The 18625-nt window shown below is 36.9% G+C and overlaps 2 protein-coding genes across 2 annotated transcripts; one reads left to right on the top strand and one right to left on the bottom strand.

The window, feature by feature from the left end:
- The first annotated feature begins 27 nt into the window (after positions 1-27).
- LOC141905165 (uncharacterized) lies at positions 28-17638 on the top strand. The gene is made up of 18 exons (XM_074793940.1): positions 28-77; positions 4425-4801; positions 5193-5242; positions 5375-5585; positions 5912-5945; positions 6028-6093; positions 6181-6247; positions 6639-6719; positions 6808-6885; positions 9901-9970; positions 11612-11676; positions 11910-11976; positions 12061-12109; positions 13079-13147; positions 13257-13330; positions 13681-13832; positions 14114-14173; positions 16439-17638. Exons 2-18 carry the CDS (start codon positions 4688-4690, stop codon positions 16614-16616), a joined length of 1485 nt encoding a protein of 494 aa, XP_074650041.1. The 5' UTR covers positions 28-77; positions 4425-4687; the 3' UTR covers positions 16617-17638.
- Positions 740-3453, bottom strand: LOC141905913 (monocarboxylate transporter 14-like). Its single transcript, XM_074795016.1, has 5 exons — positions 3384-3453; positions 3076-3311; positions 2584-2724; positions 1649-2440; positions 740-1111 (listed from the first exon to the last, which is right to left on the bottom strand). The coding sequence occupies exons 2-5, from the start codon at positions 3263-3265 to the stop codon at positions 915-917; spliced, it is 1320 nt and encodes a 439-aa protein (XP_074651117.1). The 5' UTR covers positions 3266-3311; positions 3384-3453; the 3' UTR covers positions 740-914.
- Positions 17639-18625: the final 987 nt, after the last annotated feature.

Raw genomic sequence — 18625 nt, 5'->3', positions numbered from 1 at the left:
AACCCGGTGTCCGATGTTCATTTCTTTCCATTAACAAAATTGAACTGGTTCGAAGCTTCTTCCGCGCAAGTAATGTTGTGAGTTTTCTTTTTTGTCGGCCTCGTGATTGTGGCACCTTAGCTCTTTTTATACTTAACATCATAGGCTACTGTGCTGCCATCCCTTCGATTTTATTATTTTGTTCTTTTATCCTATCCACATTGTTTTTACTTTACTGACTTCACACTCGAATGTTTTTATTGTAAGATTTTAGAGTTCAATAAAGTTCTAAAGTTTTATTCTATCTCCGCGCCTAATACGGATCTGCGATGAAACTTTTTTTCGGCTGCCTTTGATCACGTCTCCAACTGCCTTAGAAAACTGGCTTATTCCGATCACATGTTGAAGAATTGCTAACGCTTTCTCTGGGCAAGAAATTAATGCTCGTAGTTATGGGATTTACAACGTTTGTCAACGTTGATACTGGTGGAGGTGGCGCTGCAAACCTGACAATTCCTTGTAACACAACTCACTGCCTTCTAATCTTTGTGACTCCCGTAGACACCACGAGGATACTGAACGTAGTTAGTACCCATTGGACCGAAGACGATAACTTCATCAAAGAAGTGCATTACAGACTACAGCGAAAAGCCGATAAATATAAAATGAGTCGGTTTAATGTTACCAACACTGATCAATTCGAATTAATCATCATACTTTGAATAACAATAAGCTACTTACGTTAGATTTGGTGGATACGATACGTATCTACATTTAATTTATCAAAACATGAATTTTATACATTGAATATCAATATATCCGTCCGAGACGGTCGATTTCAAGTCCAGAATCGGAAGTCCGGGTTCGGGTCCGGATCCGACTATCAGTCACTACCGAAAAGTTCGATGTCTGTCGATATAAAACAATGATCAAATTCATGAAAGACTCCGCAGACTGGCGATATAATTCGCTGAGATAATCGTCTCTTTATGGTCTTTAGTTTGGTCGGTTTTCATCAGTTTCTTGATATGTACAATCCAATCGGGAATCAGTATTAAAACACTTAGAATCACTAAACCAGCGCAGGAATAGAACGAGACGGCGTAGTTTCCAGTTGTGTCGTAAATCCAACCTGAAAATAATTAACACACAACGTATATAAACCATGGGTTTTACGACATCCATAAAATATATTACGCACTTCCGATGTTTACTGAGCTACTTTCGAAAACGTTTATTATAATGTGAGGCCTAATAAGCGTTTTTACGGGGCCGCAGACCACCGGTTTAAAGCTGGTTGAAAGAAATATCTGAAAGTTAAATCATCGTCAGGAATATCGTACTGAATTTCACTTACTGAATAATACCTATTCCTGAAGATGAATATGAAAGTAATGTTTAGTCGAAACTTCGAATAAATTATCAGCTAAAGGAACTACTTCGATCGAACGTTATTATTCTAAGTGTGGGTATTTATTCTAATAATATTTTATTTTATCTTTTAACACGGAATCGGAGTGCTATATCAATGGCTTCGTCCTTGTAATCTTAATTTCGATGCTGGGGTTGATGATTTCTACTAGAGTAGGCGATTTAGGATGGAACGGGGTGCCAGCAACGGGGGCGTCTGGGAACAAATTGCAACTTCGATTCATAGGCCGTACTTTACCTGCAACAGGGGCTCCCAGTAGAAAGCCTACACCGCCGAAACATATACTGTACGCGTATGACATGTATAAGTAATCATTTCCGAATAAATCCACAAGTATCAGTGGAAATAGACAGCCATAACCGGATAACAGAAAGCCGATAGAAGCGCTGACTGCCAGGGCTGCCGTATAACCCTTCATAAATGGTATCACACCAACTTGAATCGCCAGAAATGTGTTCAGTATTACATGTACAGTAAGCGAATCAATCCGAGGATGTTTGGTCATTAAAGCTATAACGAATCGACCGACTAAATTCGCTAAGGCTATCGACGATAAAGTAAATCTAGCCTGCTCTATCGAAATTCCCATTAACAGATTGGATCCTGATACGATGTGCACATAAATAACTGATGCAGACGCGTGTAAGATAAACGAATGTATCACAAAAGCTATAAACATTTTCCGTTTAAAAAGATCTAATTGGTGAAGATCACGAAATCTTTTGTTGTTGTCACCATCGCTCTGTTCCAGTAATACTTCTTGGTTTTCCTCGTGTTCTGGAAGTGGTTTATTTGACCAGTGACGGAACAGAAGTCCTAGAGCGCACTGTTGAGACGCGATACCACCGATAATCAAACAGCATCCGCGCCAACCGTACTGCTTCAAACAGTAGTTTATGATAAACGGGAAAGTAAAACCTCCTCCCGAAAAACCGACTCCTAATATGGCCTGCGCGATGGCTGTATGTTTGGGGAATCGGCATAGAACATAAGGGAACGTACAATCCTGCTGAACAGCGAGTCCACATCCTGTAAGAAAACTTCGATTCATTATTATCTGTCTCCGTTTGCGGTCAATGGTTTTTGTCTATTTATTACAGCGACGACTATTATTTCCACGATGTGACAGGCTTTACATCGTCGTAGGGGGGGGGGGGGCTTGGAATGTTTACCTGCAATTACACGTAGTGCTATAGCGAGGTAGAAATTATACACAAATGACGTCACGGTTATTGCTGAGGCGTTGATTATTGAAGCGATGAAGAAAACCTTTCGAAAACCGAATCTCTTCACGAGCAGGCTGACAACAGGAGCTATAAAATATATAACGAATAAAGTGATTATTGATCGACAGGGTGCATATGTGTAGGCCTATAACAGAGGAGCAACACTTCATTCCCAGGGTTATACCATTACTAACTACACGGCCCGCTATCTGGACTAATGAACCCAATGAATGATAATGAACCCAACGTTCTACTAAGTTTCAAATGAATCGAACTTTTGTACTCTGATTTGGTACTCTGATTTCGAAGCGATAAATCATGAGTTGATTAATGGCCGTGTTTTCTATGTCATTATCCTCAATGAAACCCCGGACGTTTAACCCAATTTCCAAAGCATTAAAACGTATACATATTCTCTAGCGATTTTGTATAGCTAACCTCCGCATAGACCGATGCCTATGATAACAGTACCGAGCCATGATGTAACTCCGCTACCGCGATGAAAATATTCAACCCATTCCGCGACTAGAATACCATCTCCGTAATTCCCACCAGCAATAAATAAAGTAGCCGTTCCTGCTAATATAACAATGACTGTTTCTAAAGAGCTGCTCTTTTCTTCTTGCATTTCTTTACCGATATGTTTTCAATCGTCAACTGAATCCAAACGTCAGCTAGAATGACATACATACATTATGTACTACAAACATCTTAAACTGATAAAGAGAATGCCACATATATATTACATTATTAACAAAGGCTAGGTACTAGACTACAGTGCATATATCGTAGTGTACGTGTGTATATAGTGTAGGCTATAACTGTAGTGGGTAATATATACACTGGCAGGCCTCGATTAGATTGTAGTCGAACATACATACAACTCGCCGGCTCTCGTATCGGGAGGGCCCGGGAGCCGATGTCTTTGTTGCGGGCGCCAGTGGAACTTTTGGCCACGCGAAAAAATTGCCTGTATCTCATCAGTTTTTTCATTTTCTGGGCTCAGTTCGTCATAAAAACATAAGAATGAGAATGCGTATCCCGCATGCAGCCATCTGTTTTATTATGTCGCCATCGTCACTTCTCCAAAAAAAGCACTGATGAGAAACAAGGGTATTTATTTGCGTGGCCTTTTGTAAGGTGCCACGCTGTCGGGTGTCGGGTGTACTCGAGTGAAAATGAGATGAGGGAAGCATTTTCACCCCATTTTGAGAACTTCTAGCATGGGGTGAAAACGGTGTTTCAACCACTTTTCACAAGCTTTTCAACGATTAGCAACCTGTGGGCCGTGCTCAATCTTTTTTTTGCATATGACAATCAACTCGGAGCCGGCACGGAGCGCATCCTCGCGCAATCGGAACTTGTGTGCTACAGTCGTTGTTACAGTAGATATGAGAAGTTGGCACTAACTATACTGCCCAACATTTCTACTGAAACCGTATATTGTGAATTCGCATAAGAACTACAGTTTACCAGAAGACAGCAACTCTACAGAGAGTTGAATTAAGTTAATTGATAGTTGGATTAAAACTCATTTTCTTGTATAATTAAGATGAATTGCTAATATTGCCCGGATTAGACCAAAATCCGGATTAAGCCGATCCGGAGTTTGGGTTTTTTTTCAAAAGAAAAAAAAGTATCAAGGCACAATGTGATAAAAAGCTTGGTCCAGATTTTTTTACTGATATTTTTAGGTGGGCACGTGCCCAGTGCTCCCCTTAATTCGCCCCTGCGTATTGCCAGTCTGGGCTGTTGTTTCTACACGCCTGCCTTGCTTTTTGATTCAGAAACCCGACAGGGATGGCCATCAGCGGAATCGACGTTTCTTCTGAACTAACATACCGATAATAAATGTAGAACTATGATAACTCAACCTGTGGCGGCTAGTGCTCAGTGGCGGCTACACGACTCGTAACGGCTGATCCCTATGCGGAATGTGGAGCCAATGCGAGCTGTCACCACACACATTGTCATCACCTTACTGCCGACCGCTCGCTCGCCGCCGGTCGAGTAGTTTCTCTCTATCCTGCTGTTCTAAGACTGTTTAACGATGACTGTTGATATATCTGGAGCCGGGTCGAAAAATACTGTGAAAATATTCGCGAATATTTTCATTTCATTCATTGGTGCTGGAGTTTTAGGTCTTCCTTACGCGTTTAAAGAGGTGAGCTTCATCGATCCTAATTTCGACATAACTCTGAGCGTATTGGATTACTGGTGAGATTATATGTTTAACTGTGATGTTAAACATAAATTGAGACGTTAAATAGTAATGAATATGATTTATTTGGCTTGGATAAAGTTAATCTCTTGCCTAATCTATATTCAGTTATTAGGGGATTTTGAAACCACCAGATCGCCTCAGTTATCTGTTTATTTATAGGCTATAACGCCTGCTACTATACTACGTGTTATAGACCTATATATCTGACGATGAATAATTAAAATGTGACACTGAAAAAGATATTCAACTTTGTTTATAGACTATTTGATTATCAATTTTTTTGTAATTAAAAGAAAATAATTAATATGATGTTAATTTAAATTGTGAATAGGCTGGTTTACTGGAAGGAATCATTGTCATGACAACAGTTGGAGCTATCAGGTCAGTGTTAAAAAATCTGCTTCACCCCTCCCCAATATATGATTCTACTGCCCCTCTGATACTGTGTGAATCTACTGCACCTCTGATACTGTGTGAATCTACTGCCCCTCTGATTCAGCCCCTCTTTTTCAGTGTTAAAGCGATGCTGTTACTGATCGACTGTAAATATAAACTCATCGAAAAACAACCCAAACTCAGAGTCGATAAAACAACACCGAAAAAAACCGCAACAAACGGAAAAAATGGATCATTGGTGGTTAAAATAGATGGTGAACCGGGTTTACTAGAGGAGAAAGAGGATTTACTGTCTGGGGTTAACTTTGAAGAACCCAGTATTCCAGAGGTCAGTATTCTACAGGTATAGATACATAAACAATCAAATTGTTCGTTTTGCACTGAGATTGTTTACAAATATTAGTCAAAATCATTATTTAAGTTGTCTCTTTATTTGAGTCCAATATCTATATCTAATTCAATTTGCTATCGGTATAAGTTGTTTTAATGATTGTCTCATCTACAGTGAATTAAATTAGTTTCATTGTATTTTCCAAAGGTAGACTTAGTTGCGCAATAAAACTAATACGGTCAGATTCTGTCTGTTGATTGATAATAATGTTTCATCTAATGATTAATTTGGCTTTGATGAATTTTTCTGATATAATTTTCCAGGCTCCTGGTAAAGAATTAACGTACGGCGATGTTGGTATGTAGTTGAAACTTACGGATGAAATAAGTTGATTTTAAATGTTTAACTCGACGTTGATTTTGAGTTGTTTTTTGTTCAGGATATTTTGCGTTGGGAACTACAGGACGATTACTAGTTGAATGGTCTATAGTTGTTTCACAGATCGGTCAGTATCAATTCTAAATTCATCTTCTCCATACTCTCTTCTAATCTTTACTCAAAAATGAAAATCTATTCTCCTCTTATGTTTCAGGTTTTTGTTGCGCATATCTGATATTCATTACAGAAAATCTAATGGATTACATTCCTGGTATTAAAAAGTAAGTTCTAGTTGGCAAAAAGTTTTAAGTTTAAAGTATGGTTCTACGCGAAGTAACTACCCAGTATCCTGAACTACAGGGAACTAGGTTCTGTAGTTCACAAACTGGTTGGTTCTACAGTTTACAAACTGGTTGGTTCTACAGTTTACAAACCGGTTGGTTCTAAAGTTCACAAACTGGTTGGTTCTTCAGTTCTAGGTAAATGTCAGCTGTTAATGTTCTAGGTTAAGGTTAACTCTAGGAGGAAAACATTGGAAATAAAGTGATCTGAACTCAGAAGTCAAACTTTAACCTACAACTGTATAACTCAGTCCTTTTAACCTCTGTGATAAAAATGCATCCCTCAGTTTACTGTAGATAACTAGATGTTTAATGATTTTCTGATTTCTAGGTGGCATTTATTATTGATTCTGTTACCTCCACTCGGTGCATTAACGTTACTCAGACATCTGAACAGTCTCGCGTTATCCAGGTTCGGTTCACTCATTTCTCATTCCGTTCTTTGAAGATCGTTGTAATTTTCAGATTGTTTTCATTAAAGCGATTCATATATTTTTCAGTCTATTTGCTCAATGTTCGAATTTACTCGCGTTTGGAGTCGTTTTTTGGTTTGATTTTGAACATTTCGCGCGGGTGAAGTAAGTATCACTGTCCTCAACCGACTGTAAGTGTGAACCTAGTCAACTGATTTACATGAAATTCAATTCAGGACCAGTTTAGCTGGCATTATAGCTGCTTTGTTGCCATATTGTCTAAGTTTAATTCGTCGAAGAAACCGTTAAAATCTGCTCAATCTAGCTTAAATTGATCCGCTTTATGAACAACTCAGATTTTGAAATTCAAAATCTGCTTGACTCGAGTGACTGTTCAACTGATTAGAATTCATTCACTGTCGTACCATATATCAACCCTCAAATATTGATTACCTCGCTGAAGGAAATATTGATTACTTTAAAATCAGATCAAATATCATTGACAATATAAAACAGGCCGATTATGAATAGATATTGGTTTCAATGTCATACAGTGGTGTACTGAAAGCAGCAGCGGTAGCAGTAGCTGTTGTGGCCTCCACAATCTGATGTATGAAAATAGATTTCAGTAACACATGTTATTGCGGAAGTGGATTTTGATTCATAGAATCATACGCCGCGTTCCACGGCAGCATTTCGAATAAATATCAACATTTGCGGCAAGAAAATATTATAGCGAACAGCTGTAGACAAGAACTTTCAAATAATTGAAACCTATTCATATACACAACAATAGCATCTGTGCAGCGACAACCTATAGACCTGTAGAAATTGAAGGCAATAGCATTGTTTGTGCTGAAGTACGGTATTATATTCGCGATGACCATTTAACAAATAGTCAAGCCCGATTAATCCGGATCGTGTTGAGATTGTTTGATCGCACGTAAAATCAAACAGTTTCCGTGTATTTTTTATATATTTGACAGTGTTTTAATTAATTGGGTTCTTAGCAGATCAGGGAAATCTACGCGCATGTCAGGGAATAGTTTGATGGAAAAAGCTTGTCACAAGTGGCCACTCGGTTTTATCGAGACAGATCATTACAACCTATGCAAATTAGATGCTCATCCTCGAGATGGTAAATTCAGGGCCCAGTTTCACGAAACAGTTTAGGCCTAAAACGGTTAAGTTTGAATTGTTGTCCTCATTGAAAACATGAAGTAACCAATGGCAATTACATCAAAAATTTGAGTTTAACTTTCTTTGTGAAACTGGGCCCAGATGTATAGGTTCGAAGGGATGCTGCTTATTCGTCGAGTGATGCCCTTCTCTTTTTGACTTCTGCCTTCTAATTATCCTAGGTCTACCCTTATTGAGAGCGTCGAAGCGACTGAAAATTCTATGTACAGTTTTCAGATTTTATTGCGTAGAATCATGAACTGCTGTAGATGTTGTTTTTCCCTGTCGGTCGTACTTTATAGAATCAGCTGTTGAAATAACTTTCATTGCTCGAACGCAGTTTATTGCTATATCTATTATCATAGAATTAATTAAATTAAACCGGTTTAAAAATTCAGGAGTGAATAGAAATTATAACTTCACCAATATATTACAAACCTGTGTTTGATGTTTCTTATAAATATAGAAAATACAGAGAACAACAAATATATACAGAGCAACATCTGGGCTGAATACATGTATTCGTTAAATCTGGCGGAAAATGGACAAATTGACATATCGATTTGACCACTGCTGCTGCTGCTGCTGGTGCTGCTACTACTGCTATTGCTACTGCTGCTTCTGACAGCTTTTAATTCATTAGTTTCAATTCAACGATTCATGCATTGAGGGACTTCTCATAAAGTCAAACCCTCCCCAACACCTCCCAATGCGCATACCGGTATATGCAATTTTAAACTATTTGTACCCTATGTGGTACGTAGGTCAAACTGGCAAATATTGTCCCTCGACCCCTCAATGTTGCTTTATGAACTGCCTCTGAGCTATATTTGCGGTCATATTTGAAACCAGTCTTGATGTTTTATTGGTGACAAAGTTCAAAATCATTGTTGTGTGTTAAGGTTGTTTTGGCGCATGTTTCATGTTTCTATGGGGTTCAGGCGGCACTCACCAGATGGCGCAACAATTCGTCGTAGTGAAAATGTGTCGAAGCAGTCATGGGATAGATATAAGATTCGGTTTCTCACTCAGTGTATGGTCCTATATAGATTTCAATGGAAATTGATGTTAGGTTGATTTCAAATTCAACTGAAATCTATAATAAATGGAAGTTACCACTAATGACACTTGCCGCCGCAAATCCTCGCTCGCCGCAGTAGTGCTGCCAATATCTCATTAATGTCACATTCTACTGAAATGAATTTCAGTCTAAATTCATATGATTTTTTTTTAAATCGCTCGCATGCATCTGGTCATATATACTATAATATAGATGTTGAAGTAATAGCAGTGATATATATATATATATACACTTTAAAATTGAAATGTTGTCATTCTTTATTTTACTCACTTTAAACAGAGATATAAAAGGGTAACAAAAAACTATACAAACTGATTTTACTATTACGACAATTTATATTTCAATGAACTCGCCGAAAATTATACAGTTTTCAAGTCAAAATAACGATAAATTCAATTTGAAAATGAAACTCGAAACATCTGAAAAATGTATGAAACTGTATGTTATTCTAAAGTTCGATGTCTTGCTCTCCGTTTGAAATTAGCTCTTGTAATTGATCCTGGGGTCGGCTTCCATTCATTCCTGTTGCATCCTCTTTATCTTACTCAGCTGTCTAATGATCGCTATGTTTTTGGGTATAGCCGGTACATCGGGATATTCACCAATCTTTCCTCTCTTTCTAGCTTCAGTTAAAATGTCTGTATATAAACTTAGTCATGCTTCATTTAACAAAGCTTATCCTCAGCACTGTTTAAACAACAGTTTAGCCCGATAAGATTTTTAGATGATCTTTTATTAATCATTCCTGTTTTAAGGACGAGTGCAGCTCAGTAAAAACAAAACCTTGCTCTTCCAAAATATTTGATAAATATGCTTTTCCCCGAGCTCTAGGTCGGTGATTAAATTTCAAAGTTACTGTAACAAAAAGAATTTATTGCTTACGACTCCATATTTTCAATTCGTTCTCATTTGTTTTTCAGAATTCATCCTAAAAATGTTTCAATAATTGGGCTGCCATTTTTTATTGCTGTAGCCATTTACTGTTATGAGGTATGTTATATTACAATTATTGACGGTACTTTCTGTGAATCATTATTATTTGAACCTGGTTCTGCCGTCGTTTGAATTTTACGGTTTATCACAATAGAGTCAATCTGTACTGAAATATGTTGAACCGGGCCCTGGTGTCTTATAGAGATTAATATAATATTCTGCTCAAGAACTCGCTTCATTTTCTGTGAAAATAAAAAACTAAATTGGAAATCTATCCTGGGTCACGTTTAAGTTCAAGCTTAGATTCGTTAAGTTCTAATTGTTGTCCGTATTGATATTTTGAAGTTACCACTAGCAACTAGAATAAAAATTCTAGTTCAACTTTTTTCATGAAAACCTGATCATCTTTGCGATGATAGAACACATATAGATTACATGTGTAAACCGGTTTACTGTTACCTTACATGTAGAGTATATATATACTTATAACATTGTACATTCAATCTATCATTGACAGCTGTTTATTGAATCTAACTCCATACTTCGTACACATACAACTAAATACTCGAGCAAACGATTTTTTACTGCTTTTGTTTTCTGTTCACATCTGTCTGAAATACAGTGTACCTGCAGGTGCCCCCAGACTCTGCTTGTCACAGAGCTGATTATCAGGTGCCTCAGTCTCTGCTTGTCACAGAGCTGATTGCCTCAGATTATCACATGCCCCAAAATATTGTAACTACTCCAATCTGACGACCCATTGCCGCTTGGACTGTCCCGGAGTTCACTTGCTGCATCTAAGAATTTAGTAAACCCATAAGAGGCAACCGCCGAGTGAGTTTATACAATTATGATAATATTGTACATTTCGCTAGACTCTCCCCTTACAGTGGAACCCTGAACATAGTTACATAATGCTCATTATTACCCAGACTAATTCAAAAACCTTCATGACCCAGTTACATATTTGAATTTTTGACTGTAAAGACATATAGTTGATTTTCAATGTTTGAATATATGGAGTCTAATTAATTCGCATGGCTGGATCCAGCCTGGTTATATAACTTATTAACATCATTCTTAAGCCTTCACTGCAATATGGAAATCACAATCAAAATTTGGTTCACGTGGCTGTAACATGTGTTGTGCATTTACCATTGATTGTCTCAGGTTTACTGAATGTGCCTCAGTCGAATCAGTTATAAGTCAGTGGAATCAGTCAATCTCTGTCTGTTTTATCAGTCGACCAGATGTTTCACTTTCCAACAACGTGCACAAGATATTTACAGTATTGATTATTAGATTTCTATGAATGTCAGAAACAAAAACACAATTCAATTCAAATACTCAGCATACGATATAGGTTGTCTTTCTTCCCCCACTCTTGCAGCTGCTTGTCATGAAAGCTGGGAATCCAAAATCGATTTGACCCTGTATCCTAGGTACCACCTTTGAAAACTTCTTTATTATAGGTTTTTTTAAAAGGTGGTGCATAGGATACTGGATCGGATTTTTGATTTTGGACCCCCGACTATCGTAACAAAGCCCTGTGCCCCCACGTAATTTCATGTGCATATCATGAGTGCATAGAAAAATGATTGAGCTCTTATAATTTCTAAACTGAATGAAGTATCTTACGTCTTGCTACTTGTTTCATGTTCATGAAGATAGTTTTAGATTCACTGTTTTTTATTATAGGGAGCTGGGATGATTCTATCACTAGAAGCATCAGTCGATAAATCTAAACGACATCTATTCAAATTGTAAGTTTTCAGTGTGAACTCCGGTTCCACTGTAGAGCTTGCCCCTTACCTGTGGAACCAATGCAGTTCCACTGTGGAGCCTGCTCTGGAACTGTGGAACCAATCCAGTTCCAATGTGGAGCCTGCTCCTGGACTATGGAACCACCTGTCCTATTGTGTCGAAACTACTTTTCGCCTTTGCTGATGAACGCATTACCGGTATTAAAAATCCTGTATATTTCTTCGTGTTATAGATATTTCAAGTTAACAATGATAGTCGTTACACTACTCTATGTGCTGTTTGGATCTTGTGGATATTTGGTAAATAATGGAATTGATGATTTCACTATAAACAATGAGACATTAAACAAATATATTTCATTATGTTATTTGTATTTATTGCAGTCGTTTGGACCTGAAACCAATCCTATTATAACGTTAAATCTACCGAAAGGTACGTGAATTAGTGCGGCTAATGGTTACCCTCACCTGCCACAGCTGTCACGTAGAGGCTCACATTCTACAGGGGTTCGGATAACTTTATCCTATCGTGTGAAGTGTACCCTCACAGCGAGTGGACACTCATAGCTGTATGCCTGTTGTGCAAGGCACTGCTGGAGGAATTATCCAAAATTTTCAAATTACGGTTTCTCCAGCACTTAATGGTATGAACTGTCATCATCACTGAAAGGGTTAACAAATGTTTAAACCACTGGTCCCTGTGGTACTTTGTGTAAGGCTTTCATATGAATATACATGTACGAATGCATAAAGTATTAACTATTGATAATTATTGTATATATTGAAATAGATACATATTTATACAGCTATCAAAACAGCCACATATATGAACAAGTATTTAAATAGATACCACTGATAAATAGTGTCTATTAGTAGAATCCAGAAGCCATTATGTGTAGTTATTAAGTATTTCTATAGAAAATTGAAAAATTGGTAGCATTTGTTGTAAATGTTGCCACGTCACTTGATTGGTTAATCATCCTCTATAGTTCATATAGGTCGCGTGATGTCTGGTACATCGAAGTCCAGTAGTGATACAATGTACTAAAATCTGTCGTAGAAATATTAGTGAAATTTACATTTTTCGTTATAATATAATTTCATCAGTCCAGAGCAAAACAGCTTCCGAGATCCTCCCATTTTGACTGTACTTTGAGAAAGCTGGGATCAATTGCTGAAAAGTTGGTTAAAGAAAACAGTCTCATATAGATTCTGTGTTAACAATGAACTTTTAATAGTCAACTATCCACTGGTTAACTTTAACCAACTTTTGAGCAAACTGCCTCCAGACCTGTAGAAACCCTGTACAGCAAAAAATCCCTTTTGTGAATATTTAGATATATTACTTCATGAAACTACTTTAACATTCGACTTTTCAATTTACAAAGTTATTTATTTCCAGGTCGTGGACTTGATTTTGCAGTAATGGTGAAATCATGTTTATGTTTAGCTCTATTCTTCACGTATCCCGGTACGTGTGCGAATGTGTGGATCTAGTTCCACTGTCACTTTAGTTCACTTCCTATGTTTTAACTCTTCACTATGACTTTTAAAATGATTTGATTATTTTATTTTTCTAGTCATGATGTTTCCTGTCGTTCATTTATTAGAAGTAAAATTACTACGAGCTCCGTATGAGTCTGTATGGTTAGGGGTATGTATATCGGGACCCTAACCCTAAAAACATCATCAACTAAAACAAATGGCCAACACTTCACCAGAGCTGACTTGCACAGTGGTGACCTATGACCAAAAGTGATCTTGATACTGGTCTCAAGTTGTTAGATGAGCTATCAAATGGAGTTGGTCTTAGACTGTTCTTAAATCTAAGCCCTTGACTAGAACTGGCTTTAGGTCTACTGCATCTCGACCCGAGACATTTTCATTTGAAAATGTTTCTTGCACGTGACACCCATCAGATATTTTATTGTCGTACAATCATAAAGTCCACGTTAATTTCACCCGATGAATCAGGGTGCTATTTATATGTGTTTTGTTTTCTAGAATTTACTGCGGTTCGTGTTGGTTATCATGACCGGTATCGTCGTGATGGTTATACCTAATTTTGCTAATTTAATGGCTCTAGTCGGAGCAAGCTGTTGTACGCTATTAGCATTCATTCTACCCGGATTATTTCATTTATCTATCTATAAAGGGTAAGTAGTGAATACAGAAATTCACACGTAATGCTGCTGAAAATACTGATTCAATATTAACAAACTAAACTGAAAATTTTTACCCAAATTTCAAGATTCAAATATTTTAATTTCCATTAAAAATTGAAATAATTACTTTGTGTACAACAATCCTTTTAGAGGCTCCCTAAATTGTGCTATTGTAAAGTTATTTCTATACCTTAACCCTTTTCCATCAAAGGTTTAACCCTTTTCTAGCACCGGTACTATTAAATATTTGTTATCTATATTTTTGTTTACAGATCATTGTCTAAGTGGCAAACAACTGTTGATATTACACTGATTTTAATCGGCGTACTCGGGTAAGTAGCCGTTAAACAGGAGGTCTATACTACAGTGTGTGTACCAGGTTCCAGTTCCACAGTTGTGAGTTAGAGTTAACTGTGAACTCAGGTTCCAGTTCCACAGTTGTGAGTTAGAGTTACTGTGAACTCAGGTTCCAGTTCCACAGTTGTGAGTTAGAGTTAACTCTGAACTCAGGATCCAGATCCGCAGTTGTGAGTTAGAGTTACTGTGAACTCAGGTTCCAGTTCCACAGTTGTGAGTTAGAGTTAACTGTGAACTCAGGATCCAGATCCACAGTTGTGAGTTAGAGTTAACTCTGAACTCAGGATCCAGTTCCACAGCTGTGAGTTAGAGTTAACTGTGAACTCAGGATCCAGATCCACAGTTGTGAGTTAGAGTTAACTCTGAGTTACAATCAAATCTTCACTCGGAACTGTGGAACCAGGTTCAGTTTGTTTTAGTATGGGCTGCTGGTTCACTTTCAGATATAAGGTGCATGTGTTAGTTATGAAATGTATGTCACACTTAATTGTATTCATCACAGTAGTCTTTATACATGTACAGTCAAACTTAAGTAAGTCGTCATCAGATAAGTCATCTCTGATTTTGAGTCTCAATTTGCTAAGTGTAAATCGACGTTTGGATAAGTCGTCACATTACTGAAGTCATCTCTATTTTTTAGTCTCAATTTGTATTTCTAACTCAATTTACTAAGTACTCAATTTACTAAGTGTAAGTCATCATTTGGAATCAATAGCGAGACGAGTAGTACTGTATAGGTTAACTATTTATTTGACGCATGAGCTTTCGCTACTAATGTATAGAAGCTTCATCAGGTGAATTATTGTGATTAAGCTTCTTCTATACATTAGTCGTGAAAGCTTGTGCTTCAAATAAATAGTTAACCTATACAGCACTACTCATCTCGTTATTTATTCTAAACCCAGTTAACACGTCTACTCTACAAATCTTGTCATCTTTTGGACAAGTCGTTTACATAATAATCATTACAACAACATCATGACTTAATCGAGTAAGATTGTACATGTATTATTGAATGGTGCACACGAGATGAGCGACCAAAATCTTATATTTATTAACATAATTTATGACGACTTAAAGAAAAAAAAAATTACTTATCACAAATTCTAGCTGTCTTGGATTTTTGTGCACTGTGTGATAGGGTGAGTTGGAGAATGTTTAGTTATCGTATTATTTCTGGTTCATGTACAGCACAACCCAGAGACAAATTGCTGGCCTTTTTAGGCGTTAATGAGAATGAGTAATTTTTCAAGGAACAGATCCAGTTCGGCAGTTGTGAGTTCAGATTTGTCTCGAGCGTAAACTTGAACTCACAATTGGGGAACTGAATTCTGCAGCCAGTTCTATAATTTTCTCTGTTATAACTTGACTTAAGAGTTGGACACATTGGAAATGAACTAATTCTAAATCTAAATTCAAATTCAACAGTAAGTGTGGAACTCGGCCTAGAAGTCTCTAGGAGTCTATAGTGTTAATCTGGGTTTGTGTTCTATCCCGTAAAACCTTCTATTATGAACTTCTGAAGCAACAACTCTCTCTCTCTCTCTCTAGTCACAGTATAGAAAAAAACAATAATACGTATTTATCATTCACTGTTACACTATGAATTAAAATAAATAGATTTTCTAATTCTTTAAATGTAGCACAGATCATTTTCATTATGATTCACAAACTACGTGTTATTCTTACACAGTGTAAAATCATTGTTTTCAATTCTTTTTATCCGTTTTAGTACCTAATCAATACTTTTACGGCAAGTTCTGCGGATTTTAAATCACTCGTGAAATTCCTTCAGTTAATTTCGTGTTTTCATTTATACACGTACACATTGGAAATGAAAGATTTTGATGAATTTTGATGAAGTTTTGTCTATTTCACAATAAGAACAGTCCCCTTACGATCTAACATCAGTTGTCTCCATATCTGACTCCACCGACCCAATTTCTTTTAATCATTGACTCTAAAAAGAGTCATTGATTTAAACCTCCATGATGAATTAGCCAATAGTTAATTTTGGGAAACCAAGTAAAGTAAGATAAACAACACAACACAAAACAAACAAAACCTAGCTCTTCTACTCGCCCAATCAATCTCTACCAGAGATCTCCGGTTAGATTTTACGGTCGGGTTTAAACATCGGCAATCAACTCAACTCTAAACCAGAAATCAAACTTAACACCAACATCTGTGGATTTCTGATTCTGCTGTACCTATATTGATATTTTTGCTCTGTTTTGTAGGACTGTGATCGGTGTCGTGGATGCCCTGAAACGACTGAATGGATTCTCATCAGGAGACGTTCATATTCATGAAGAATTCCTCACGTCTAATTATACGATGATCCCGACGACACGTCAGACTACAACAATACCATACTCATCAGTAACAACAGCAACATTCACTCCATCAACAACATAAACTAAATATACATCATAACATTTTCCTTACGATTCTGCTGTAACTGGGCTCGATTCAACGGGTAACTGGGCTCTATTCTGCTATGGGCTCGATTCAGCAGGTAACTGTGGGCTCGATTTTGCCATGGGCTCGATTCAGCAGGTAACTGTGGGCTCGATTCTGCCATGGGCTCGATTCAGCAGGTAACTGTGGGCTCGATTCTGCCATGGGCTCGATTCAACAGGTAACTGTGGGCTCGATTCTGCCATGGGCGTTAGGCTGGACCTTTGCCCCACCAGCTCATCTCTTTGTAGAATATACAATCAGTATTTGTGCACAATACAGAATATTGTGATATATATATGTACATACAGACATTTAGTTCTCTATTGTGATTGGTCCATTTTGTGAGGTCATTCAGCTAACTGGCCAATGAGAACACTGAGTGCTATATTGATATTCTGATATGAAACGTGCAAGTGTCGCCAATATTTGAACAAATAACTTCTAATTATATCTTTGCATATTTTGTCCTGATGTTTATTGTTTCTTCATGCATTTTATTATGAATTATTTTGAAATTCTGTCGTGGTTTTTGTAGATAATTTGTTGTGCCGGTGAAAATTGGTAAGGGTTATACACGTGTACATGTTATTTGTGGATTATTAAATTTTGAAAATATGGTCAAACTTGCTTAAATCGGTGTAGTTTAGACGATTATTATGTTGACGATTGATCAAAATTATGACTTACACTTAGTAAATTTAATTTGAAATAACAGATTAGGAATCAAAAATAGTGATGAGTTCAGTAATTAGATGACTTGTTCAAATGATGACGACCCAAGTTAAGTTTAAGTGTAATAGCTTTGTTTTTATGATGAATGAATGGACGTGGCTGATCGATTCAAAGTCTTGTCTCTGTTGAATTTCTAATCATGTTTGCTACAATAAGATATTGTCGAATTTTTGTGATGGCAATAAATTCTTTTTCTTCACTAGGTGAAAGTTTGTAAATATAAAGTAGAGAAAAAATATACTATTTTAATACATGACATTGAAAAATCAACTTGTTTGATGTATTTAATATTTCCTTCCAATCCATGTTTGGTGGAATGAATCTGCAACCTTCAGCTAGACACCCACAATTCATTTGTGTTCAGATCTTCACCGAGGATATCTTTATTTGATTGTAAATGAACTACAAACACCAGACACTCGCGGGCAACATTGGGCCTACACCAAAGTCTACTAATGACGGTGAAATTGAAATGAAATTTATTCACGCTCATCACCTCAACGATAGGTAACTAGAGTGACCTCAAGAAGTATTTATAATTATAAAACATCACAGAGAATATAAGAAAAACAATATGTTACAGAAACAATAATTGCACTCAATATGTTGTAATACAAATACACCGTATGGTGCTGCCGCTATGCTCATCGTTAGCGGATTTTTCATACACTAACACGAATCGACTCTGGCATTCGATATGACTCAACTACCAGGGGTGGCTAATATTGGTGTATGAAAGATCCGCTAACGATGAGCATAGCGTCAGCACCGTACGGTACAGTTGTATATTCTTATTTTTGGGTGGAGCGTTCAAATGTTTATAATTACTAAACACATCATTTGTCAATGAAAAAATAACACATTATAACAGACAAATAAACGTATAATATAAGATTAATGCGTGGTAACATATACGACTATAGTTTAATAGTCTATATGATATCACCTTGATTCGGAGTTCAACAGGTTTAAATTAACGAATTCATTTACAATTTGAGAACTCATTAAATCGAGTCGAAACTCCACATAAGAACTGGTGTTGAGATAAACCTGCTGTAAGATCACTATATTCTAAAACCTAACATTGAGTAGCTTAAAAGGGGAATGAAATGAAAAGCTTGTTTAAGAATGACTTGTTCTGGAATAGAGTATTAGGACCTCTATGATATCTAAGATAGGAAGATTTTTCTTTAGGGATTTTAAGGAAAGTTCTAAAATACATATACCGGTAC

This window comes from Tubulanus polymorphus, chromosome 5, assembly GCF_964204645.1.
Source record: "Tubulanus polymorphus chromosome 5, tnTubPoly1.2, whole genome shotgun sequence".
NCBI classification, from domain to species: Eukaryota; Metazoa; Nemertea; class Palaeonemertea; order Tubulaniformes; family Tubulanidae; genus Tubulanus; species Tubulanus polymorphus.
Note: the sequence above shows the minus strand (reverse complement) of the source record. Positions and strands in the feature narration are given on the sequence as shown.